At 40.9% G+C, this 26,083-nt stretch overlaps 1 protein-coding gene across 2 annotated transcripts in view; it reads right to left on the bottom strand.

Moving 5' to 3' along the window:
• Positions 1–26,083, bottom strand: part of LOC117529978 (WD repeat-containing protein 7) — a 128,460-nt gene that overhangs the window by 101,052 nt on the left and 1,325 nt on the right. For both annotated transcript variants that reach the window (XM_034192894.1, XM_034192895.1), the window contains exons 2-12: positions 24,335–24,506; positions 18,407–18,513; positions 18,251–18,329; positions 15,833–16,007; positions 14,524–14,600; positions 13,730–13,849; positions 12,144–12,289; positions 10,484–10,586; positions 3,378–3,525; positions 1,453–1,574; positions 124–256 (exon numbers count right to left, since the gene is read on the bottom strand). In XM_034192894.1, the coding sequence (XP_034048785.1) occupies positions 124–256; positions 1,453–1,574; positions 3,378–3,525; positions 10,484–10,586; positions 12,144–12,289; positions 13,730–13,849; positions 14,524–14,600; positions 15,833–16,007; positions 18,251–18,329; positions 18,407–18,513; positions 24,335–24,493 (1,369 nt within the window). In that variant the 5' untranslated portion in view covers positions 24,494–24,506. The remainder of the gene's footprint in view (positions 1–123; positions 257–1,452; positions 1,575–3,377; positions 3,526–10,483; positions 10,587–12,143; positions 12,290–13,729; positions 13,850–14,523; positions 14,601–15,832; positions 16,008–18,250; positions 18,330–18,406; positions 18,514–24,334; positions 24,507–26,083) is intronic.

Below are 26,083 nucleotides of genomic sequence, written 5' to 3'. Positions count from 1 at the left end.
CAGTTGTCTAAGATAAAGACAAGGTTTCAAAAACAGAGTTTGCAGTACGTACAAGTGAGAATAGGGACTGACAGACTGGAACAAACCTACTGCAGATTTTAATGGTGATAAAGTCGACCTCACCTCTCCTCAGCATGTGCTCTCCTTGGAGCAGCTGTACGATGGCAGTCTGAGTGGCAGGAACCAGGATGATGCTGCCGTCTTCCCTGCCACAAACCAGCCGACCCTGAGAGGGGATGTAGATGCTGGCTGTCACCTATCGGAACCATAAAGACCATCAGGATCTGTGCTGACTAGGAAAGTGAATAACTATTACCAACCTTCTGATACATCAACGACCACAGGCACAAGATGTAAGATGGAGGACGAGTCACTGTGATCTTCCACCAGTGCCAAATACAGACAGAGTCTGGTGACACTCACAGGTTAAGCGCACTCACGTTACAAGCTTGTGTTTTTCACTCTGAATGTGTTTGAACTGGAAGGCTTAAGGTGTGTTTACACATAGGCAAGACTCGCTATGAATGTTATATTTGCATCATTCTTGGCACATTCCTGACATTCTTAATGTGACTTAAAGCATCTGAATAGGTTTCTTAATAGTGTGTGTTGGTGCGTGATATTTGTGATTTTCGTGGAGCATGTTTTTGGCTGTCAAAAAATCTTCCACGAATGTCACGCACCACCCTCATTTCATCGCGTGTCGTGGAGGTCGCAACTGAGCGTGTTGAGCCGTCTTGATTAGTGATGATCCTTAATACAGCATGACAGCGTTCTTTTCTGACATGCGCACAATTAAACCCTGCTGCACCGCATTCAGTTTCATTGCTGCAGTATGGTGAAGGAGACAGTGACGCCAAGTCAGCTAAAAGTCTTGTTCCAGTGCTCCTCAGCGTGCTCCTGCAAGTGTTCCACCTGCTACATGTGCCTGATGTTTGGGAAAACAAGTGAGACAAGAGCCGTGTGAAGCCACACATCTGGCTCTGTCCGTGTCCTCCTCCTCTCTGCGCCACTCCACGGCACAGAGCCCAACTAAGCATGCAGTCACAAAGTTCTTCTGCTGTGGAGCAAACTGGAGTGATCTGAATTGTTCAGCAGCTGATGGTTGGATGAATATGGGTGTGTGTGTGTGTGTGTGTGTGTGGAGACAATTCGCCTCATTCACAATGTGACAGAACTTAATGCTGTGCTGTTACGCACGATAGTGGGTAACAGCCCGCAACAACGTGGAACACTATTCTTGACCATGCATAATGGTTCCTGATAATTCTCCAGCAACACGTGCCATTAATCGTAACGCGTGGTAACAGGTTGCAGCAGTTCCTGAGGACACCTGATGCCTCTGCCCCGAATCATCACATTCGTGATCGGTGGCCAAGAATGTATAATTCGTGGCATTTGTGATGTGCCGTCGTTACGTGTAAATGCAGCATAAATCATTTGAGTTCAGACCTTGATGGGTTTCTCTCTGCCGGGCAGGATGCTGAGCTGGTCAATGATTCCGGCAGATACAGGGGTCAGCTTATCGAAGGCCTCCTGCAGACTGATGGTGGAAGAAACCTGCAGCTCTGCAACTGAAATCACAGTTTACACGGTTCGGTTAGTGCAACATAAAAAAATGTGTCAGTTTTATCCTGTATCACTGCCTTCAGACAAAATCTACAATTTCACAAGAGAATAATGAATGAATATTCAGTCATATTCTATAATAGAGAATAACCTTTTAAAAAAAGGCTAATGGGAGCACACAAACAAAAATAAATATTCAGGGATGAAAAACTGCATGGTCATTTTTTAAAAGGGTGTGGTCATTTTCGGGCTGTTCATCCCAGACAGAGATTTTGGGACACATCCCAAGTTTTTCATTGGGGTCATATTAGTCTGCAAGAGTTGAGTTATCCTCTCCTAAATGATGTGCATACATGTCTCAGCTAGGTCCTCTACTAACAGGAGTTATGAAGTCAAAAGAATAAAAATGAAGACAAAGGTCGATTTCAGTTTGTACAGGGTTCAAAAGTTAAAGCTTTGGAGCAGCTTTAACATCTGTAAAAAGTGACACAAATTATTGGTTGAGCTAATAGGATTAATAAATGGAATAATTTTGTCCATGTTGAATGTTTACACCCCAAAGTAAAAGGTCAAACAATGTTGATGTCAACTGGATCCTATGAAATGTTACGCTGTAACCTGAAAACTAAGCACAACACATGGTGCAAACTATTCCTTCTCAAATCCCTGTTTTGCCCCATAACATTCAGTCACAGACAATCCAAACTATACCTTTTTGGAATCACATGACCAGACAAATAATGTCGTACAGTGGTCCCTCGCTATAACGCGGTTCACCTTTCACGGCCTCGCAGTTTCGCGGATTTTAATTTTAATCCAATTTTAATCCAATTTTGCATGCTTTTTTTTTTTTTAACAGCGCATTGTGTTCTGTGTCCTCATCAAGCAGGCTGGTCGCAGCACCGCGAATGGAGAGCACGCGCATTGTGTTCTGCATGTCTGTTTATAAGAATCTTCTCACCCAGAAGAAAAAAGAGCACCAACAACTACCCATAATTGTGTTCTTCACTTGGAAAAAGATACCTGCACCGAGGTGTCACTCAGTGGAAAAAGATGCGACAGCGGAGCGGCACCAGGACGAAGAGGCGCGGTCAGAGGAACTGTGAAATACTGGTCAGTCACTATTACTAATTTCTTATATGTCCAACCTCGTAGGTTGATCGTTAAAATTAAATTTGTTAGTTCTAAAAGCCATCATAATTATTTATAGGAAAATGTTCTATTTTTATTTCTCAAACAAATGTTTGGGCCTGAAAACAGGTTTTGATCTTTGGTTTCATTCTATAATACTGGTCTTTTTTTTCTACTATGGTTTGAACTTTGAGAGTGTTTACACACGAGAGAAAAGTGAGAAAATGTTAATGCCTGTTTGAGAAAAGTGTATAGTGAGGGGTTTTTACAGCCTTAAAACGTCTATAATAATTGTAAAAAATAACGCTGACTACTTCGCGGATTTTGCTATTGCGGGTTATTTTTAGAACGTAACTCCCGCAATAAACGAGGGACCACTGTATACATTTCAAAATGATTGCAGCATTTTAAAAAAACTTCATTGACTGCTACCTGGCCACCACACTGGAGTTTCAATTGGCTAGCACTTTTTTCTTAAACACTGATTTACGAAGAATATTCATGCCAAATCTGATGCTTGTACCACCAAGTGAATGATTCTGGCCAAAAAAGTCATACTTATCTGTCCCACTAGTAAGGACAAATAAGATTTAGTTAGCAGTCCCCTTTTTGTATGTTATCTCAGTCTTGATCCATGATTTAATTTTTTTTATGATTTTGTGAAGGAGTGTCCCTGCCTTTGGTGGAGGGCTGTGATTGCAGCGGCACCATGTCTGGGATGCTCCACAGTGAGAGCCGACCTGCAGAGTCTCCCTGGATCAACAGTTTGTGGAAAGGCTCACGCCGCCCAAAGAAAAAACGAGTCACAGGAGGACAGATCAGGAGCTGCAAGATGGCAGGTGAAAAGAGATGCATCAAAATCTGACTGCGGCGATCAGGTCCAGGAGCCTCATTTTTCAAAGTGTGCATAAAAAATGTTCGACATGTTTCCACACAAACAATTTAGTATGCATCTAAATACAAAAAGAAAACATTGTATTTATCAAACAGATGCACATCAGAATCAGCTGTTGATAAATTCCACATTCTAAACCATGTGCACGTTCATATCATCTGCATTCAGAAACACCATCAATTAACCATATATGGTAACAAAAAAAAACAAAAAAAAACAAACAAGTTATTTACATTCAACATACAGTGCCCCAGACATGTGGCAGGAGACATCAAAGCAAAACACTTTTCACTTATGGTTTTGATTTATAAACAAAACTAATTCCGGACAGGTCATCTTTACAAAGTGAAAATATCACACGTATGTTTTAGTTTTAAAGTAATGCACTAATTCTGAAGGGTGAGCATTAACACAGAGATGCCAAAATGCATTATGGCAGTGTTCTGTGCATTTTGACATTCTACTGGAGTGTGAATAGCAACCAACAATCACACAGTAGCTTATTTAAGAATCACACAATTAAACAGAATTTTCAGTTTTGCAAATGCCTTTTTTAACAAATGAACAAAATTACATATTTACAAATACCAATACACATTACATTACCTTGTGTGTTGGTTTTCACAATTACATCAACAAACTAACCAACCAACCAACCAACCAACCAACCAGTGATCAGAGGAGGCTCATTTTCCCATAATGCCTTTTGGCATCTGTGTGTTAATGCTCAAACCTTCAGAATTAGCGGATTAATTCAATTTCAATTCAATTTTTATTTATACAGCGCCAAATCACAACAAACAGTTGCCCCAAGGCGCTTTATATTGCAAGGCAAGGCCATACAATAATTACGTAAAAACCCCAAAGGTCAAAACGACCCCCTGTGAGCAAGCACTTGGCGACAGTGGGAAGGAAAAACTCCCTTTTAACAGGAAGAAACCTCCAGCAGAACCAGGCTCAGGGAGGGGCAGTCTTCTGCTGGGACTGGTTGGGGCTGAGGGAGAGAACCAGGAAAAAGACATGCTGTGGAGGGGAGCAGAGATCAATCACTAATGATTAAATGCAGAGTGGTGCATACAGAGCAAAAAGAGAAAGAAACACTCAGTGCATCATGGGAACCCCCCCAGCAGTCTAAGTCTATAGCAGCATAACTAAGGGATGGTTCAGGGTCACCTGATCCAGCCCTAACTATAAGCTTTAGCAAAAAGGAAAGTTTTAAGCCTAATCTTAAAAGTAGAGAGGGTGTCTGTCTCCCTGATCCGAATTGGGAGCTGGTTCCACAGGAGAGGAGCCTGAAAGCTGAAGGCTCTGCCTCCCATTCTACTCTTACAAACCCTAGGAACTACAAGTAAGCCTGCAGTCTGAGAGCGAAGCGCTCTATTGGGGTGATATGGTACTATGAGGTCCCTAAGATAAGAAGGGACCTGATTATTCAAAACCTTATAAGTAAGAAGAAGAATTTTAAATTCTATTCTAGAATTAACAGGAAGCCAATGAAGAGAGGCCAATATGGGTGAGATATGCTCTCTCCTTCTAGTCACCGTCAGTACTCTAGCTGCAGCATTTTGAATTAACTGAAGGCTTTTCAGGGAACTTTTAGGACAACCTGATAATAATGAATTACAATAGTCCAGCCTAGAGGAAATAAATGCATGAATTAGTTTTTCAGCATCACTCTGAGACAAGACCTTTCTAATTTTAGAGATATTGCGTAAATGCAAAAAAGCAGTCTTACATATTTGTTTAATATGCGCTTTGAATGACATATCCTGATCAAAAATGACTCCAAGATTTCTCACAGTATTACTAGAGGTCAGGGTAATGCCATCCAGAGTAAGGATCTGGTTAGACACCATGTTTCTAAGATTTGTGGGGCCAAGTACAATAACTTCAGTTTTATCTGAGTTTAAAAGCAGGAAATTAGAGGTCATCCATGTCCTTATGTCTGTAAGACAATCCTGCAGTTTAGCTAATTGGTGTGTGTCCTCTGGCTTCATGGATAGATAAAGCTGGGTATCATCTGCGTAACAATGAAAATTTAAGCAATGCCGTCTAATAATACTGCCTAAGGGAAGCATGTATAAAGTGAATAAAATTGGTCCTAGCACAGAACCTTCTGGAACTCCATAATTAACCTTAGTCTGTGAAGAAGATTCCCCATTTACATGAACAAATTGTAATCTATTAGATAAATATGATTCAAACCACCGCAGCGCAGTGCCTTTAATACCTATGGCATGCTCTAATCTCTGTAATAAAATTATATGGTCAACAGTATCAAAAGCAGCACTGAGGTCTAACAGAACAAGCACAGAGATGAGTCCACTGTCTGAGGCCATAAGAAGATCATTTGTAACCTTCACTAATGCTGTTTCTGTACTATGATGAATTCTAAAACCTGACTGAAACTCTTCAAATAGACCATTCCTCTGCAGATGATCAGTTAGCTGTTTTACAACTACCCTTTCAAGAATTTTTGAGAGAAAAGGAAGGTTGGAGATTGGCCTATAATTAGCTAAGATAGCTGGGTCAAGTGATGGCTTTTTAAGTAATGGTTTAATTACTGCCACCTTAAAAGCCTGTGGTACATAGCCAACTAATAAAGATAGATTGATCATATTTAAGATCGAAGCATTAAATAATGGTAGGGCTTCCTTGAGCAGCCTGGTAGGAATGGGGTCTAATAGACATGTTGATGGTTTGGATGAAGTAACTAATGAAAATAACTCAGACAGAACAATCTGAGAGAAAGAGTCTAACCAAATACCGGCATCAGTGAAAGCAGCCAAAGATAACAATACGTCTTTGGGATGGTTATGAGTAATTTTTTCTCTAATAGTTAAAATTTTATTAGCAAAGAAAGTCATGAAGTCATTACTAGTTAAAGTTAAAGGAATACTCGGCTCAATAGAGCTCTGACTCTTTGTCAGCCTGGCTACAGTGCTGAAAAGAAACCTGGGGTTGTTCTTATTTTCTTCAATTAGTGATGAGTAGTAAGATGTCCTAGCTTTACGGAGGGCTTTTTTTATAGAGCAACAGACTCTTTTTCCAGGCTAAGTGAAGATCTTCTAAATTAGTGAGACGCCATTTCCTCTCCAACTTACGGGTTATCTGCTTTAAGCTGCGAGTTTGTGAGTTATACCACAGAGTCAGGCACTTCTGATTTAAAGCTCTCTTTTTCAGAGGAGGTACAGCATCCAAAGTTGTCTTCAATGAGGATGTAAAACTATTGACGAGATACTCTATCTCACTTACAGAGTTTAGGTAGCTACTCTGCACTGTGTTGGTATATGGCATTAGGGAACATAAAGAAGGAAACATATCCTTAAACCTAGTTACAGCGCTTTCTGAAAGACTTCTAGTGTAATGAAACTTATACCCCACTGCTGGGTAGTCCATCAGAGTAAATGTAAATGTTATTAAGAAATAATCAGACAGAAGGGAGTTTTCAGGGAATACTGTTAAGTCTTCAATTTCCATACCATAAGTCAGAACAAGATCTAAGATATGATTAAAGTGGTGGGTGGACTCATTTACATTTTGAGCAAAGCCAATTGAGTCTAATAATAGATTAAATGCAGTGTTGAGGCTGTCATTGTCAGCATCTGTGTGAATGTTAAAATCACCCACTATAATTATCTTATCTGAGCTAAGCACTAAGTTAGACAAAAGTTCTGAAAATTCACAGAGAAACTCACAGTAACGACCAGGAGGACGATAGATAACAACAAATAAAACTGGTTTTTGGGACTTCCAATTTGGATGGACAAGACTAAGAGTCAAGCTTTCAAATGAATTAAAGCTCTGTCTGGGTTTTTGATTAATTAATAAGCTGGAATGGAAGATTGCTGCTAATCCTCCACCTCGGCCTGTGCTACGAGCATTCTGGCAGTTAGTGTGACTCGGGGGTGTTGACTCATTTAAACTAACATATTCATCCTGCTGTAACCAGGTTTCTGTAAGGCAGAATAAATCAATATGTTGATCAATTATTATATCATTTACTAACAGGGACTTAGAAGAGAGAGACCTAATGTTTAATAGACCACATTTAACTGTTTTAGTCTGTGGTGCAGTTGAAGGTGCTATATTATTTTTTCTTTTTGAATTTTTATGCTTAAATAGATTTTTGCTGGTTATTGGTGGTCTGGGAGCAGGCACTGTCTCTACGGGGATGGGGTAATGAGGGGATGGCAGGGGGAGAGAAGCTGCAGAGAGGTGTGTAAGACTACAACTCTGCTGCCTGGTCCAAACCCTGGATAGTCACGGTTTGGAGGATTTAAGAAAATTGGCCAGATTTCTAGAAATGAGAGCTGCTCCATCCAAAGTGGGATGGATGCCGTCTCTCCTAACAAGACCAGGTTTTCCCCAGAAGCTTTGCCAATTATCTATGAAGCCCACCTCATTTTTTGGACACCACTCAGACAGCCAGCAATTCAAGGAGAACATGTGGCTAAACATGTCACTCCCGGTCCGATTGGGGAGGGGCCCAGAGAAAACTACAGAGTCCGACATTGTTTTTGCAAAGTTACACACCGATTCAATGTTAATTTTAGTGACCTCCGATTGGCGTAACCGGGTGTCATTACTGCCGACGTGAATTACAATCTTACCAAATTTCCGCTTAGCCTTAGCCAGCAGTTTCAAATTTCCTTCAATGTCGCCTGCTCTGGCCTCCGGAAGACAATTGACTATGGTTGCTGGTGTCGCTAACTTCACATTTCTCAAAACAGAGTCGCCAATAACCAGAGTTTGATCCTCGGTGGGTATGTCGCCGAGTGGGGAAAAACGGTTAGAAATGTGAACGGGTTGGCGGTGTACACGGGGCTTCTGTTTAGGGCTACGCTTCCTCCTCACAGTCACCCAGTCGGCCTGCTTTCCCGGCTGCTCGGGATCTGCCAGAGGGAAACTAACGGCGGCTAAGCTACCTTGGTCCGCACCGACTACAGGGGCCTGGCTAGCTGTAGAATTTTCCACGGTGCGGAGCCGAGTCTCCAATTTGCCCAGCCTGGCCTCCAAAGCTACGAATAAGCTACACTTATTACAAGTACCATTACTACTAAAGGAGGCCGAGGAATAACTAAACATTTCACACCCAGAGCAGAAAAGTGCGGGAGAGACAGGAGAAGCCGCCATGCTAAACCGGCTAAGAGCTAGTAGCTGCGCTAAGCTAGCGGATTCCTAAAAACACGCAAAGTGAATAACGTGTAATTATTTTAGAGGTGATTCAGTAGAGGGAGTGCTTTAGTTAATGGCAAGTGAAGATTACACTGTGAAACAAATCGTTATCTAGGTAACTAGATCAATCTAACTGCGCAGATTAAACAGCTAACAGATACAGAAAAACACCGCTGTGCTCCGGAACAGGAAGTGATACAATACCGCAGTGAGAGCCAACCACCAGTAGAGGCAAGCAAGATCAAGCGCAAGATTACTTTAAAACTAAAACATACATGCAATATTTTCACGTTGTATAAATGCCAGAGTTGACGTTAATATCAATGAACTGTCCGGAATTAGTTTAATTTATGAATAAATACCATAAGTAAAACTGTTTTGCTTTTGATGCTCCTGCCACACATCTGTGCTGTTCCATGTTGAAAATCAATGACTCTTTCTTATAGCAGTGGGCAGAATGCACAAAGACAGAAGCTCTGACTCATCATTTGTGTTGGGTTTATGACTGCCTCTGATTTTACTCAGAACCGTCAGCAGTGCTTAAACTCAAAACTGGCTTGTCAGTAGCTACCAGTGTACTAGAGTCAATACTAAAAGTTAGCAGCTAGGAGTTAGCTGTTTTCCGCCAAATGTTTTTAGCAGTTTAGCGTTATAAAAGTTAACTTTCAGTTAGCGGATTAGCGGTTATCGAAGCTAATGTTCTGGTTAGCTGTGCATATAAACCTGACGGCTGCAAAAACATTAAATTGTACACATGCACATGTAAGGTGCAGTAAGACAAAATGTCAAGTACACACGTCTTGAGAGAAAGAACAGATTCTGCAGTGACTAGGTATCACGTGGCAGAGTTTATGAATGGAAGGCTGGGAGGGGTTCTCCGTGATGCTGGCAGCCCTGCTCCTGCATCTAGTGGTGTATGTGTCGCTATTTGGAGGGTGAACATTTGTGGATTACACTGCATGCGCTTGCAGTTCCCCTGTTCTAGCAGTAGATGCTGTGAATACACAGGATCAGAGCTGTCCGTTTATTTAGACACCTTTATAACTCCAAGTTGATAAGTTCCCCACTTTGCATAGAAATGTGTATACACCTGCTTTAAGCACAAATCTGTGCATACAAACAATTGATAAATGAGGTCCATAGACTTCAGAAACTGTAAAACATGTCTGAGTCCAAAAGAAACAAGATGAATGGACCCCTGCACCTGCCCCATGGTGTGTCGATGACCAGACTGTAACAATCACAAAAAATATTGGGGGCTGCCGGTGCTACTCCTCAGCCTCCCTCCCAGTGAAATCCTAAGGTGGCAGAATTCCTGTCTTGACCCGATACACCTTCCTATACATTTGGTGACTCTAGGTTTCTCCATTCCATAACAATCATCCTAATAAGGTCATTGTTGACGCTGCCCAGCCACCAGGGTTACAACAAAAAACAGACCCACCAGAACTGCTGTTCTGGATGGAGCGTTGATACCTTTTAGTCTGTGAGATTGTAAATGTTTGTAGAAACAAGTGACAAAAATGGAAAAGAACAGACAATGATGACAAAGTCAGTGATTGAGGAGTTAAAAATCCTGTGTTCTCAAACTTTATGCTGAACTTTTTAAAAAGTCTGTCATTGTAAAGATGTAGTAAACCTTACTGGAAAAGAATAACTGTCTTTTGCAAATTAAAGATGTGTGAAGACAGAACAGACTAAAGAATGGACCTGTTTGTCAGAGCGCTCAGCAAAGCTGTAGACCAAAGGAGGGACGGCGCCTTCTTTGGTTTTCCCAACATCACTGCGGAAATGTTCACTGGCAGGTAGACAGCTGTTCATAAAATAAAAATAAAACTCATCAGCCTGACAAACCACACAGTGATCTGATTTTATTCCTCTGAGCCACAGTAGAGTTTGCATTTGTATTTAAGACACAAGGAATGCACCTGGACTCACATTAGACATCTCACGATATATCACGCATCGTGGCGCCTGAGTGTATCCAGTCATATCAAATTTGAAAAAGAGTATCATGATACCTTTAAAATAAATAAAAACTATGTGAAAGAAATAATGATTTTCACAAGAACTGCATAACTGATAAAAAAAACATCCAACATGACAAATTATTACTTCTTTAATGTACTCTTAAAATAACACAAATGTGTAGATAAAAACACACACATACACAGAGTAATTCACAAATCATCACCAATAAATATATAAAATCTAGATAATCACATGACAAAAACAAGATCACACCTCAAACTCAAAGCACTAATTTGGTCAGTTGAATTTCTGGCAACATACGCAACTGACAACACCTTTTGAAACACAAAACTGAAGCTGGTAGATTTAAAATGCAATCCACTTTGGAGGGTATGCACTGACATCATGAAACTACACCCTGAGAGGGTCTACCTCCATGTTGAGTTGGAAATTATGGAAAGAAATCAATTATTTACAGTAGCCGAATGTTCCAAAATTCCACAACCTAAGAGCACAATCCTTTTTTGTGGCGAAGTCAGCGAAGGATAGGTATATGATGAATATTGTGTAGCAGTCTAAACAATATTCATCATATTCATCATGGCCTTCAGGACCTGTATTTTTGCGGATGTTTTTGGAGCTGCCGTCATGCAAATATGTTCCTGATATTCAGTACCTGGACATCTACAGCTATTTTGTCAGGGATACAAATAATTTGTTGCAGCGTTCATGAACAAGATCATAAGATGTATCTCAGATCATCATAACGAAGGTGAGTTGCTTTGTGCACATTTTTTTTTTTTTTTATGGCGGCAAGGAAAATCACTCGCATCCACAGCGCACAGGTTAGTTTTTGTTGTTCCTGCTGGTTAGCGAGGCATGCAGGTAAAATGCATGTTAAATACTTTTCATACCAAAGTAACTTGCTTTAATGATTGGTATTGTTTTATCATAAATGCGGGAGTTTGTGCATTTACCAGTTCATAAAATGTTGGTTCAGCTTTAACTGCCGTTATTTAAACAGCCTCACAGAGCTCCAGCAGGCTTAAGACGGTCTAAAGCCATTTGATTCATAATGTTTTTTTTCTGTTCAAGTCTAAAACTGATTGATTCCTGTTCTCACATGTGGACTGTCCCGTCTGAGAACGCAGTTTATGGACGAGGAAACACAGCTGCTGACACTTTGTTTACCATCTAGCATGCCGGTATACTGTTGGCTTCTGGGTTTGGCTATGTCACATGCATACCCTCCATAAAACCTCAAAAATAGATTGGGACAGTTTGAAAAGGATGGAGATGCCGTTAAATCCAAAGGGGTTTTTCCTCCCCTCAGTGAGGTGTAAATATCGACTCCATATGAATGTGTCTGAACAGTAAATGCACGTTCTGAATGGTTCACCTGCCAGGAAGCTTGTAAATGTAACTGCAGCCGTCTTCGGTCCAGATGATGACTTTGTCGGCAGCGATGAACTCTCCTCCACTCCATGTCTGCTCGCTGTCACTCGACACAGAGCAGAGCAGCGAGTAATCATCAGCATCGAAAACCTGACACAAAAAAACGTACCGTGTCACAGACCTGCCAGCGTAAAGACGGACTGACAGCAAACACCTGTGTGGTAAAGTTATTTCTTTTAGCTTCTCCCTTTTTGCTCAAAGTCACCACAGTGGCTCTGGAGTTTTTAAATTATTCAATACTGGCTTTATAATGCTCAACTACACAAAACACTAAAAACACACAACTTTAAAAAGAAAAAATGTACATGTGATGCTCACCTCTCACCAACAAAGCTTCAAATATTGGCAAGTTGCTGTTAACAGCTACTGGCATTAAATAATCTCAAATGTACAATAAATGTACGGAATAGATCCAAATTTCAAAACAGCAGCTGCGACAAGTGCCCCCAAAACATTTTTAAATTGTACTGCTTTTTACACCTGATGGAGTTTAGTTCACTTCAGTTTATTTATATAGCACCAGATCATAACATAAGTCACCGCAAGGAGCTTCACGTGGGTAAGGTCTAACGTTACTAACCCCCCACCGCCCACCCCAACCCCACAAGCAGGTATACAAGCAACTGTGGTGAGGAAAAAACTCCCTGTCTGTTTGTTTTTCTGTTTTTTTTTTTTTTTTTGAGGAAGAAACCTCAAGCAGACCAAACTCAGAGGGGCAACCCACTGCTTAGGCCAAACTACCAAAAACACAAATGAAATAAAGAAAGTACAACAAAGACTTTTCAAACATGTTAAAGAAAAACAGAAAAATAAAAGTTTGGTTATGGTTCTGAGGGTACAATCCAACAGTCGCTATCCAAAAATCTTCCTCAGACAGGCCACACCCTCTGACAGGGGACCACAAAAAGTGTACAGATGTCCACCACAACCATCTCTGAAAGGGTCTGACAATCGCACCTCAACCAGAGAAACCGAGAGCAGGATCAATCAGCTGAAACTAACAACTCTCAAAACACTCTCAGCAGTAAAATATAATATACAGAATCCCAGACAGGATGCTAATGTGTTTGCTGGCAGCTAGCCCTTTACTTCACTAACAGTCCCAGAATTTAGATACAAGTCTGAGCCCTGCTCCATTATTAGCAACAAAATTAGGATGGAGGGGAAAACAATTATTCAACACAACACTAGTATCTTATTCATATGAAAGAGAGAAGAAACGAGTCTTCATTCTGGACTTGAATGACTCCAAAGTGTCAGACTGTTTTATCTCAGGAGACAGATTGTTCCACAGAACAAGAAAGCTCTGTCTGCTATCTTGTTTTTTATCCTTTGGAACAGTAGCCCTGCCTCCTGAGAACACAGAACACGGGCCATACATAAGGTTAAATAAGATCATCCAGACACGGAATAATTACGAGCTATTGTTAAGTAGAGCAGCGCATTTGCACCGTTCAAGTCATTCGTTGTACAGGCGGGCCACCCAAGAAAATGGTCCAGCAGTAATAAACTGAACAGTCAGATCCTTACCCTCCAGTACTTGGAGCAGACCACCAACAGGCTGCTCTGGGTGAAGGTACAAAATGAAATACTCTGACAGCTTTGACAGTAGATCGGTTTGGACTCTTCTTCAAAAACTGGATCCAGGTCCTGAACACAAAAACAGAATCTATCGTGACCCCACAAATCATAATTTATTGTTAAGAAAACACTAACACCCCAAACCTGATCATTCAAGATATTTTAGAGGAACTCTGAAACTTTCAAACTTTTTTTAATAAACAACACATCTGTGAATGCAGAAGACTCATTACAAAATATATTTTACAGATGAATGGATCATTTCCTTTGGAATTCTGGAGCCACACTGCTGAAATGTTCACATTCATTTCTAAATCATACATGCGCCAACATCATGATTATCATTATTAACAATTATAAAGAAATATTCTGATGTTTGTGGCAGGACGGTGGCTTAGTGGTTAGCACTGTTGCCTCACAGCAAGAAGGTCATGGGATTGCTTCCCCCCATTGTGGCCTTTCTGTGTGGAGTTTGCATGTTCTCTCCAGGTGCTCTGGCTTCCCCCCACATCCAAAGCCATGCAGGTTAAGTGAATTGTAAACTAAGTTGTCTGTAGGTGTGCATGTGGGTATGACTGTGTTTGTTTGTCTATATGCGACCCTGCAACAGACTGGCGTCCTGTCCAGGGTCTACACTGCCTCATGCCCTATGCCTACTGGGATAGGCTCCAGCCTCCCGTGACCTGATCTTGGACAAGCTGTTGAAGAGGAGCGTGTGTGTTTATTTTTAAATGTCAGTTTACCTGCATCTTGTTGACCTCAGCTGTTATGATCCAGACCTTCAAAATTCCCATCACTGATACAGCAACCACCGTGTCCTCTGTGGACAGAGACGGACACAGTCAGCGTTCCACAGCTTAACAGGACGACAAAAAGCCTCAAACACACATTACACCATCTACCTGAAGAACATGTGAGCCTCTGACCTGGCGGTGGCACCAGAGTAGTGCTGGGTTGAAAAGATCGATTCGCCAATTTAAATCGATTCTCATTTTAATTCCCACAGATCAATTGACACATCCCAAGATCGATTAAAAAAAAATATATATATATATATATATATATATATATATATATATATATACACACATACACACACACATATATGCACTTCTGGCCAGCGTTGGAACAGCGTCTCTGAAGAAATTACGCTGTAGTTGGGCCGTTGCACTGTTTCAGAGGGTGTGAAAATGATCTTTTCTCGACGCTGACTGCGGACCCACTGGTTCTGATTAAGAAGCAACATGTCCACGATTTATTCATCAACCTCCGTCATGTCAATCATGACGACTGGGACTCTTGTCTGTTGCGGGCAAGACAAGAGAACTGTCCGCTGTTTAATTCACACAGTAATGTTTGTTTTTTTTTTCCCCTCTTTCGTTCCTTATAATGTGCCTTTCCTGGTGTAGACAGACTTTTCAGTCAGTCTTTTCCACCAGCACTCGCTGCATGGCTGTGAGAGCAGACTGACTGAAAAGTCTGTCTGTGCGGATGTTCTCCCGCAGCGTGCCGCGCTGCAGACGCGAGTGTTTGTCATACCCATGACGCTTCACAGCAAAGGCTGCTGAATATCAACTCAATATTTGAAAATTCAGTTTGCTTCTGTCTCATTTGTACACATAAACAACAGCAACCAAGAAAAATTATCTTTTACACATTACTTTAAAATTAAAAACAAGATGAAATAATGACAATAAAATCAATCAACAAAAACAAGCTAAAACAAAATGTAAAGTGATCAAATGGAAAAACTGAACTGGTGTTATTATCCAGTTCTCTGGTCATTTGGTTTTCTCTAGTTTGAAAATATGCAGTGGGCGTGGTCAATCTCAGCGGTGCTTTGAGTGCATGTTAATGTGTTACAGTGCCATCAGGGCAGAACACACTAATGTGTTAAAAAGCAAACACATTATGAAAAGTCAACAAGCTGACATCTGATGAACATTTTGTCATTTGGATAAGACTCATAAGGATCATAATTAATTCAATTACATTTATTACATATCTTTGCATTTGCTGATGAAAAGTCAACATTTGGATTTCTGCTTTTACCTTGTGTCCGGTGAGACCGAATGATGCTCATGGAACTGATCCAATCAGGAGATATTTTGGACACCAACGAGTACAAGACTTCCAGGCTGGTGGCATCCATCACAAGGATTTCTGGGTAATGGCCATGACAAAGCAGGCGCCCCTCTCTCTGAGTGCCAATGGTGAATTGGTAGAACTGTACCAAAAAGGAAGAACATGAAGGGAAATCTTAAAAAAAAAAAATATCTAGTTTTAAAACAGAAGTTTCTTATATTTCTATTTAACTTATTGTATAACTGAGTTTTGGAACTTCTGGACCCACAAGGTAAAGAACAAACCAGCTGTAACCAGCTTTTCACTCCTTTCATTTATGGCTTTTTGCCCAGATTTGAACTCAACACACTATGATCATTAAACAAACAGCTGTTCCCAGATGAAGAAATCCACAAAAAAAACAAAACAAAACAACATAATAATAATTAGTGCCATGGGCACTATAACTCACCTGCATGACACAAGACATCACAGTTTCAGTTAGAAAAGTGGGCACGGCCAAATGCCAAAGGTAGTAGTACCAAGTTAAAAAAAAAATTTCTTAAGAACCCGTCACGTGTTTTGGAGCTACCTACTAACTACCCTTGTACCATATTTCAGCTCAATATCTTTAAAAACTGCTAACTAAGGACTCTACGTATCATTTTCAATATGGCCACCACGGCAGCCATGTGTGACATTAGATTGGAATGTCTCGTACAAACTTTGGTGTACTGACAGGATGGAATATTTATGCCAAGTTTCAGCTTCACTGATGCAACAGTTTTGGAGAAGGGAGATGTTTACACTTGGCACCGATGCCGAGAGACAGGTCACCCACTCTATAAGCCCACCGAACCGTTGATCCAGCTGAGATACAAATTCACAAAACACATCATATTTCATCTTTGGGCTTGCTGATTGCTACCCATGTAGCAAATTTCATTGTAAATGCTGCATAAATGGTTGGCACAAATGGCCGCATATGCGATTTTCAAGATGGCCACCATGGTGGCCATGTTTGAAATCAGATCGGAAAGCCTCAAATAAACTTTGGTGTCCTCATGAGTAGGGACAAGCACACTAAAGTTCAGCTGCATTGACTTAGTGGTTATGGGGAAGATTATGTTTAAAGCAACAACTAGAAAGGTGGTCGTGGTCACAGTCCAGGAGTCATATCAGCAGCACAGTGGCTTAGTGGTTAGCACTGTTGCCTCACAGCAAGAAGATCATGGGATTGATTCCAACCTGTGGCCTTTCTGTGTGGAGTTTGCATGTCCTCCCTGTGTTTGCGTGGGTTTCCTCCGGGTGCTCCGGTTTCCTCCCACATTTAAAGATATGCAGGTTAGGTAATTGGAAAGTTTATAACTGCCCGGGTCTCCCTTGCAAAAGAGACATTGATCTCAATGGGACTAAAGTGGTTAAATAAAGGTTTAATTAAGTACCAAGGTCAAAATTTAAAATCTTGCAAAACCAGTCGGAAATATTTTTGGCTTAATGATAGCTACCCATGTAGCAAATTTCAACTCAACTGCTGCATGAATGGTTGACAAATGGCTGTATATGATATTTTAAAGATGGCCATCATGGCTACCATATTTGAAATTGGACCAGAACGCCTCAAATAAACTTTGTTGTCCTCATGGGTAGGAACGCGCACACATTGTTTAAGCTTCATTGGTCCAGCAGTTTTGAAGATGATGGTTACACATACCGACGACAACGTTTAGACGACCCACGGCATAAGGCGATCGGACCTTCAATCCAGGTGAGGTAAAAATGACTATTGGTGAAGGTCCAACTAGAAGAAACTGTGGAGTATGAACTTTATCTGCACTGTGGAACCATGCCGGAAAAGCCTGCAGAGATTTAATTCTTTCATCCATCCACCTTCATAGGGATGAAATAAACACAGGAGACTTTGAAAGCTGCAACCCTGATTTCACTTGGAGATTACTTGGCTCGTCTCCCAGGCAAGTTCTAACCAGGTTCTACTCTGCTTCCTTTCTGAGATCTAAAAGGATCGAATTATATCCAGTTCATTATTAAAAAAAGAAAAAAAAAAGTCTAAAATGTCCTACACCCACTCTAAAGTTTACTTAAAGTAGTTTACCCGAGCTGGTGTTCAGTTTACTGTAATGCCACATGGAACCTCAACTGGCTCCAACCACATTATAGATGATTTACCAGTATTTTACCATCTGTTTAAACATGTAAAAAACACATTCAAAGGAGACATGCAGTTTAAAACTAGAATATAACTCATTCTGAAAAACGAACAGTTAAATTTAAAAAGCTGCTACTGATGACTATTTTCCTGTTGATATCTAAAGATTTGCGCTGTGGTTTCATGGCCAGTCGGTGCCTTTCTCCGAGCAGCCATTAACACGGGCAGAGCTTTCTCACCTGGATACCCGTGTGTGCGCAGGCCAACTTAGTGAATTCAATGCAGCGTCCATCGTTTACATCCCATAAACACATCTCCCTGGAAACACAAAAACTCGCATCACCTTCATCGAAAGCTGCTTCAACAACAATGGTCACCAGTCACAAGATACTGACCCGCTCTCTGAGGCACTGACGATGTACTGTTTGTCATTGCTCGCGCTGGCTTTAGACAGACACGTGATGGAGGTAGTGTGACCAAACAGCATGGCTCTGGGACAAATCTGACAACAAGACATAAAATGTTCAAACGTCCAGTCAGCCTCTGTTCCAAAGCACACATATAATCCTGTGAATTCTCTGACAAAAACATATTCATTTTATTTGTACAGCGCCAAATCACAACAATGCTACCTCAAAGCGCTTTCCACAAGTACGGACTGGTTAGACCTTAGTAAGGGGGGGGGGGGGGGGGGGTACTTACCAGGGACCAGTGGTAAGGGAGAACTCCCTCTGGTGATAATGAGAAATTAACCTCAAGCAGACCAGTCTCAGAGGGGTGACCCACTGCTTAAGCCATTCTAACAGTTATAGGGTTTTTACAAATTTTACAAACATTTCCTAAACAGAAGAAACAGGAAAAAAAACAGAGGAGCAACAAAAACAGAGTCCTTAATTGAAATTAAAAAGCAGTCCATCTTTAATCTTTGTGCGTCCAATTCCAGAACAGGTAGATCCTGAGCAGGTACGGCCCAAGCAGGTAGGGTTTCCAGTCATTGGTGCAACAGGTAGGCTATCCTGAGGTCAGTCCGGCACCCTGGAGTGCAAGGCCAGCATTTATTGAAGGTCACGACAATGCCTTGGCCAGAGAGAAAAAGAGTAGAATCAGTCGCTGGAAGTAACTGCACCTGAGTCATTAGTTCACCAGCAGTAAAGCCCCTTTCACACCGGGCCTGCATAGAGTTACATTGTGCTGAGTATCTAGTATGCAGTTTTGCGCAGGAGGGAGCTTGGCAGGAATGGCTGCGTAAGTTGTACGCAGGGGTGGAGAAGCTTGGCTCCATGATGCTGTTTTTACAGACTGCCTAGAAATGCAGATGGATTTGATACATTGGGAAAAAGTCAGAGTATGTTATTTTCAGGAGTTAACTGACTTTATTTAACATGCCACAATCGTGAGAGAACTTGAGGAAAAGAAGGCGGAGCTGCAGCCAGCGATCACTCGCGCGATCCGTCTGTGAGAAGTTATAGTGGACGTGAACATGTCCTCTCGCTGACAATCTGTCCGTGAGGAGTTAGGTGATGTGGAAGCTTGGCCTGCCTTTTCTTCTGCCATGGTTTTGAAGCTTCACTGCTGAGGATCAGACAGGTTTTGTCCAGGGAAGGCAGACCCACGATAACATAAGAAGGTCCCTTCATATGATAGAACACATAAAAAAGCATAATTTGGAGGCTATTCTTCTGAGTATGGATGCAGAGAAAGTGGGATGGGAGTTCTTTTACAACGTTATGGAAAGGTTTGGTTTTCACTTAAATTTTATCCAGACCATCAAAACATTATATACAGGACCTAAAGCCAGAATAAAAGTGAACGAGAGTCTATCAGACCCCATTAACCAAGCTATAAGGCAGGATACTGGTTTGCAAGGTATTACAATAAGAGGCTCTGAGTACAAGATCTGCCTTCATGCTGATGATGTTTTAGTTAGTCTTCAAAGCCTAGATACTGGGATCCCAAGACTGATGGAACTGTTGCTGCAATATGGAAATCTATCGGGCTACACTCTAAATATTGAAAAAAAAACGTAAGTCCTGGTGTTTAATTTTGAATCAGCACCTGCCCTAAAAAATAAATACAAATACAATTGGGACTCAAATTCTATGAAATACTTGGGGATAAGGCTAACAAAATAATTATCTGAGCTATATATATATATAAAAAAAAATATCAACCAATTAATGCACATATTAGAGATGGTTTGGACAGGTGGTCACCCATGACCTTAGATCTAAGTAATAGAATAATGGTAATAAAACTAACATCTTGCCCAGACTACTCTGTTTATTCCAGTCTTGGCCTATCCAAATTCTCAATTCAGAGAATGGGATCAAGCCATATCCCACTTTATTTGGAATGTAAAGCCCCACGAATAAGATTCAAAACATTGCAATGTACTCGTCTGAAACGAGTATCCGGCTCAACCCTAGTGTCCATCCGTCACATGTACAGTCGGGAGCTCAGTCTAATATTATTAGTCATTATAAGTAACCTGTCTTTTAAAGATGACATTGGTCAAGTACTGATTACATGTTTATGCTTCACTGAATTTAGGGCCCCTCAGATTAATTACTTGCAATATATCACTTTAGAATGAAGCAGCAATGGAAGTGCAGAAGCACCAAGTGCAGTTCAATGAGTGCATGCTAAGTGCAATCAGTGTCACAGAGTGCAAGCTGTAAACAATATGTTTATTTTGATCGGTGGCTTCACAATCCTCATTTGGACTGGAAATCTTGAACTGTACAGATATAGCCCTACTCTATAAAGCTTTCTGAAGGTGAGTCCCCATGAGTTTCCCGATTTTCCATCAATTCACATTCTTTCAAAAGCTGTTTGTCAAATTTGACTTTTGATAAGTAAAAAATACATGTCACTCGGGAGGAGCTTGGAGTCGAGCCGCTGCTCCTCCACGTTGAAAGGAGTCAGTTGAGGTGGCTCGGGCATCTTTTCGCGATGCCCCCTGGACGCCTCGCTGGAGAGGTGTTCCGGGCACGTCCCATTGGGAGGAGGCCCCGGGGAAGACCCAGGACATGCTGGAGGGACTACATCTCTCGGCTGGCTTGGGAACGCCTTGGGGTTCCCCGGGAGGAGCTGGGGGAGGTGTGTGTGGATCGGGAGGTCTGGGCGGCTTTGCTTGAACTGCTGCCCCCGCGACCCTGACTCCAGATAAAGCGGAAGAAAATGGATGGATGGATGGAAAATACGAGTACATGTGTCAATTATTCTAGGGTGTGCTGAGGTTGGTTTTAGGATGATTCCTTTTTAATGCACATCTGCTATGATTTCCCTTTAAATTCACATCCCACTCTGATAAATCAAGATGGCTACTACATGCATGGCGGCCATATTGATTTTATTTTCTGCCTTATAAATCTTAAAAATGCCTGGTCCTTTTGTTTTCATTTTCTTAAAAGTATGTTAGGGTGGTAAGGATGTTTCATATAGATTTGTGGCATGTTCCAATAATCAAGATGCCCCCATGGCAGCCATCTTGATTTTGGTTTCCACTAAATAACTCATTAATATCTTGTCAATTTGTTTTAATTTCAAGGTATGTTTGGGTGCTTAAAGGGACACTTTCCTCATCAATCTTAACCCCTAAAATAAGAGATTATATATTGAAATAGTGACATCTTAAATGAAAACAAGATTTGCAATAGATTAGCTTAATTTTTATGATTTTTTTTAAAAAACTGACCAGACTTCCATGTGCTACATGTATGAAGTCACAATATTAATACAATAACATGCTTTTGGAGGGCGGTATGCATTTTCAGAGGTTTGATGTTTATGCCCAGTCGCCCAAAATTATTCACCCGAGTTAGACGATATTAAACAATATTTAATGTCATTTCAAAATGCACAACACCCAGCAAACGCGTACATAAAAAGTTGGCTCACTAACTTTTGTCATGTTGGCTGGCGCGCGCTGCTCTCCAAATTCGCCAGTTCGTCCTTTATCAAGCTGGCTGCTTCGGCTGCTGTTCATTGTCGTACTCTCCATGATAAAATCATCCGGAATATCTATACTGGGACCAACACACACTTCTCGCCTTTTTATCTTTTCCTCTGCGGACAGTTCTTGGGCTGCGCGCTATGACATCATTTGTTTACACACAGCAAGCGCCTCGGTAAAGTGATAATAATGGTGGATAATATGTGGTTTATATATTCACTGAGAATTTTTGATATGTCCCACAGTGTCTGTCCATCACATGCACACTGTCCCACAGTGTCCATCCATCACAGATGTTTCAGCACATTCTCTAGAAAATTATGCTCCTTCCTGCAAAACTTCCTGCATAAGGATTGGGCACTACAAAGGGCATGTTTCAAACACAGTTTTATTCTTCTATCTTCTGGCTTTATCACAAAATAAATAAATAAATAAATAAATGAGAAATGGACTGCATTTATATAGCGCTTTTCCATCTGCATCAGACGCTCAAAGTGCTTTACAAATAATGCCTCACATTCACCCCAATGTCAGGGTGCTGCCATACAAGGCGCTCACTACACACTGGGAGCAATAGGGGATTAAAGACCTTGCCCAAGGGCCTTTAGTGATTTTCCAGTCAGGCTGGAATTTGATCTGAGGATCTTCAGGTCTCAAGCCCAATGCCTTTACCACGAGAAAAGGCATTGGGCAAAAAGTAAGAAACTGGCTTAGATTTGAGCTACATAGTGCACACCAGCGTTGATGTTTGTTTTCACAGTTTAATTTTGTATTTAAGTTTGTTTGTTGGCAATTTACCCTTAACAAAGTTGTTACTGTAAAATATGTGGTCTATAATTTCACTGATCATTTTTGATGGTCTATATGTCCCACAGTGTCTGTCTGTCACATGCACATTGTCCCACGGTGTCCGTCCATCACAGATATTTCAACACATTCTCTACATAAAACTATACCCCTTCAGCAAAACCTCTTGCATGAGGCTTGGGCACTACAGAAGGCATGTTTCAAACACAGTTTTTTTTTTCTTCTGGTTTTGTTTTTACAGCAAGTGAAATAATGGACCTGTTAAAAAAAAAAAAAAAAAAAATCAAACTTAACACATTGTTTCCCACACTGCTGCATGGTGCAACAACTGGCATCAATGAAACTGTGCAAGAAGTTAGCATAGTTCCATACCTATTTGGAAATGTGTCTTTTGATCATCTACGAATAAAGATACTTTTGTGGGGCAGGGATCATTATTTTGGCAAAATATTCCAGTTTTTGGGCCTTTTCATGCAAAAGAGTGACCAGGATTTTATTCAGAGAATAAAGATTGTTTTTAAAAAAACTACATTCTCAAGACCCTAGTGGTCCATACTTAAAAGCAAATACATGTTCCACTTGTTTTGAATTTTTTTTTTTTTCTCATTGTTGCTGTTACATTTTGATGCCCAGTTTGGTGAACATGCTTCATAAAGCACTGTGTCTGATGCTGTATGTTGAAAAATTGTGAAAATATTAAACGTTTAATTTTTTGCATCCATCTCACAGACCCCTTCGGCCTTCACGTCCCTTAGCGTATTGCCACGTAGAACTGCATAAACTCGGTAGAGTAGTCAGAATGCCACATTACACAACTCTGTGTTGGCCCGGTGTGAAAAGGGCTTAAGTCAACGGGGAAGCAGAGATATTACTAAGGTGGTCACCAGCAGTTAGCCCTAATCTTCACTAACAGACCCACAATTTAGATGAAGTCAGGCCGAGACGTGTTCCGCTGCTATTAATATGAATTAAAAGGAGTTGAAGCATAGTTCCACTCTACATGGTACACTAGCTATACGAGAAGGAGAATAGATGCGTGTTTAGTCTGGACTTGAATGTCTCTACAGAATCTGACTGTTTTATCTCTGCATGAGATCATTCCACAAGGCAGGCACATGATAAGAGAAGAGCCCATGGCCTGCTGATTTTTTATTTATTTTTTTTTTATCTTTAGGACACAACGTAGTACTGCACCCTGAGAACCCAGAGCACAGGCTGGTATGTAGGGTGTAATTAGGTCAGCTATGTAGGGAGGTGCTAATCCATGAATAATTTTAGTAACAGGGCCTTAAAAAAACAAACTAATTAAAACAAACAGAGCAGTAAGGACATTCAGACACCCACAACCACAACCAGACATTATTACATGTTTGCAGCTTCACCCATTATAACTTCCTTAAGGAGGTTTCACTGAAACAGAACGTTGCACATCTGGAACATTAGCCTCACAGTGGAGGGTCAAACACACCTGTGAATTAATGCTAATCTAAGTACACTGATTGGTTCTTAATCTCCATATGTAATACAGCAAACACATCATCATCATCATCTCTATTCTTACCTCCAGCTCCGGCGTCATGTCCCACAGGCAGATCTGCCCATCATGGCAGCCAGTGATAATGGTGCTGAAGTCATCCATTACCAGTAAACTGCTGATGCAGTGCGTGGGAGCCGTGCGGCCCCAGAGCACTATGGGTAAAACCAGGCTGTTCCCCGACATTATGACAATGTTGCTGCAAGGAAGTATTTAGAAAAAAATATTAACACTCATTCTAAATAAATTAATTAATTAATTAATAAAACACTGATGAAACAAATAGGTGAGACAATGCTGGAATTAAGAACCTCTCAAATCAAAAGAGTGACATAAACACAGCTCAGGTGTCTCAACAACAGGTATTTGAGTTTGTCACCAAAACAAAACCATTTCCAGTGAGGTGCTTTTTTAGGGTTATAAAAACAATCTGTTTTTGTGCTGGTCGACATACACTCTCTCCCGTTGAGGAAGAAACATCTTTTCATGACTGTTTGGCTCACAGAGGACGATACAGACTATGTCCTAATTCGGGGGCTGTGTCCTTCTAAGGCTGTGTTCATAGACCACATACGTCATAGTGGCGAAATGAGGCCATTTCATTTTGAAGGAAGTTGGGAATGCAACTGACAAATGCAACCTTTGTTCCCCTGAAAATGAAGGATACAACCCCTGGCAAAAATTATGGAATCACCGGCCTCAGAGGATGTTGTTCAATTTTGTAGAAAAAAAAGCAGATCACAGACATGACACAAAACTGAAGTCATTTCAAATGGCAACTTTCTGGCTTTAAGAAACACTATAACAAATCAAGAAAAAAAGATTGTGGTGGATTGTTGTCAGTAACGGTTACTTTTTTAGACCAAGCAGAGGAAAAAAATATGGAATCACTCAATTCTGAGGAAAAAATTATGGAATCACCCTGTAAATTTTCATCCCCCAAATTAACACCTGCATCAAATCAGATCTGCTCATTGACATTGACCCTATGCCATGACATTGACCCTATGTGTCTTTTTGCAAGGAATGTTTTTGCAGTTTTTGCTCTATGGCAAGATGCATTATCATCTTGAAAAATGATTTCATCATCCCCAAACATCCTTTCATTTGTCCAAAATATCAACATAAACTTGTGCATTTATTGATGATGTAATGACAGCCATCTCCCCAGTGCCTTTACCTGACATGCAGCCCCATATCATCAATGACTGTGGAAATTTACATGTTCTATTCAGGCAGTCATCTTTATAAATCTCATTGGAAAGGCACCAAACAAAAGTTCCAGCATCATCACCTTGCCCAATGCAGATTCGAGATTCATCACTGAATATGACTTTCATCCAGTCATCCACAGTCCACAATTGCTTTTTCTTAGCCCATTGTAACCTTGTTTCTTTCTGTTTAGGTGTTAATGATGGCTTTCGTTTAGCTTTTCTGTATGTAAATCCCATTTCCTTTAGGTGGTTTCTTACAGTTCGGTCACAGACGTTGACTCCAGTTTCCTCCCATTCGTTCCTCATTTGTTTTGTTGTACATTTTTCGATTTTTGAGACATATTGCTTTAAGTTTTCTGTCTTGACGCTTTGATGTCTTCCTTGGTCTACCAGTATGTTTGCCTTTAACAACCTTCCCATGTTGTTTGTATTTGGTCCAGAGTTTAGACGCAGCTGACTGTGAACAACCAACATCTTTTGCAACATTGCGTGATGATTTACTCTCTTTTAAGAGTTTGATAATCCTCTCCTTTGTTTCAATTGACATCTCTCGTGTTGGAGC

This window comes from Thalassophryne amazonica, chromosome 17 (genome assembly GCF_902500255.1).
Source record: "Thalassophryne amazonica chromosome 17, fThaAma1.1, whole genome shotgun sequence".
NCBI classification, from domain to species: Eukaryota; Metazoa; Chordata; class Actinopteri; order Batrachoidiformes; family Batrachoididae; genus Thalassophryne; species Thalassophryne amazonica.
Note: the sequence above shows the minus strand (reverse complement) of the source record. Positions and strands in the feature narration are given on the sequence as shown.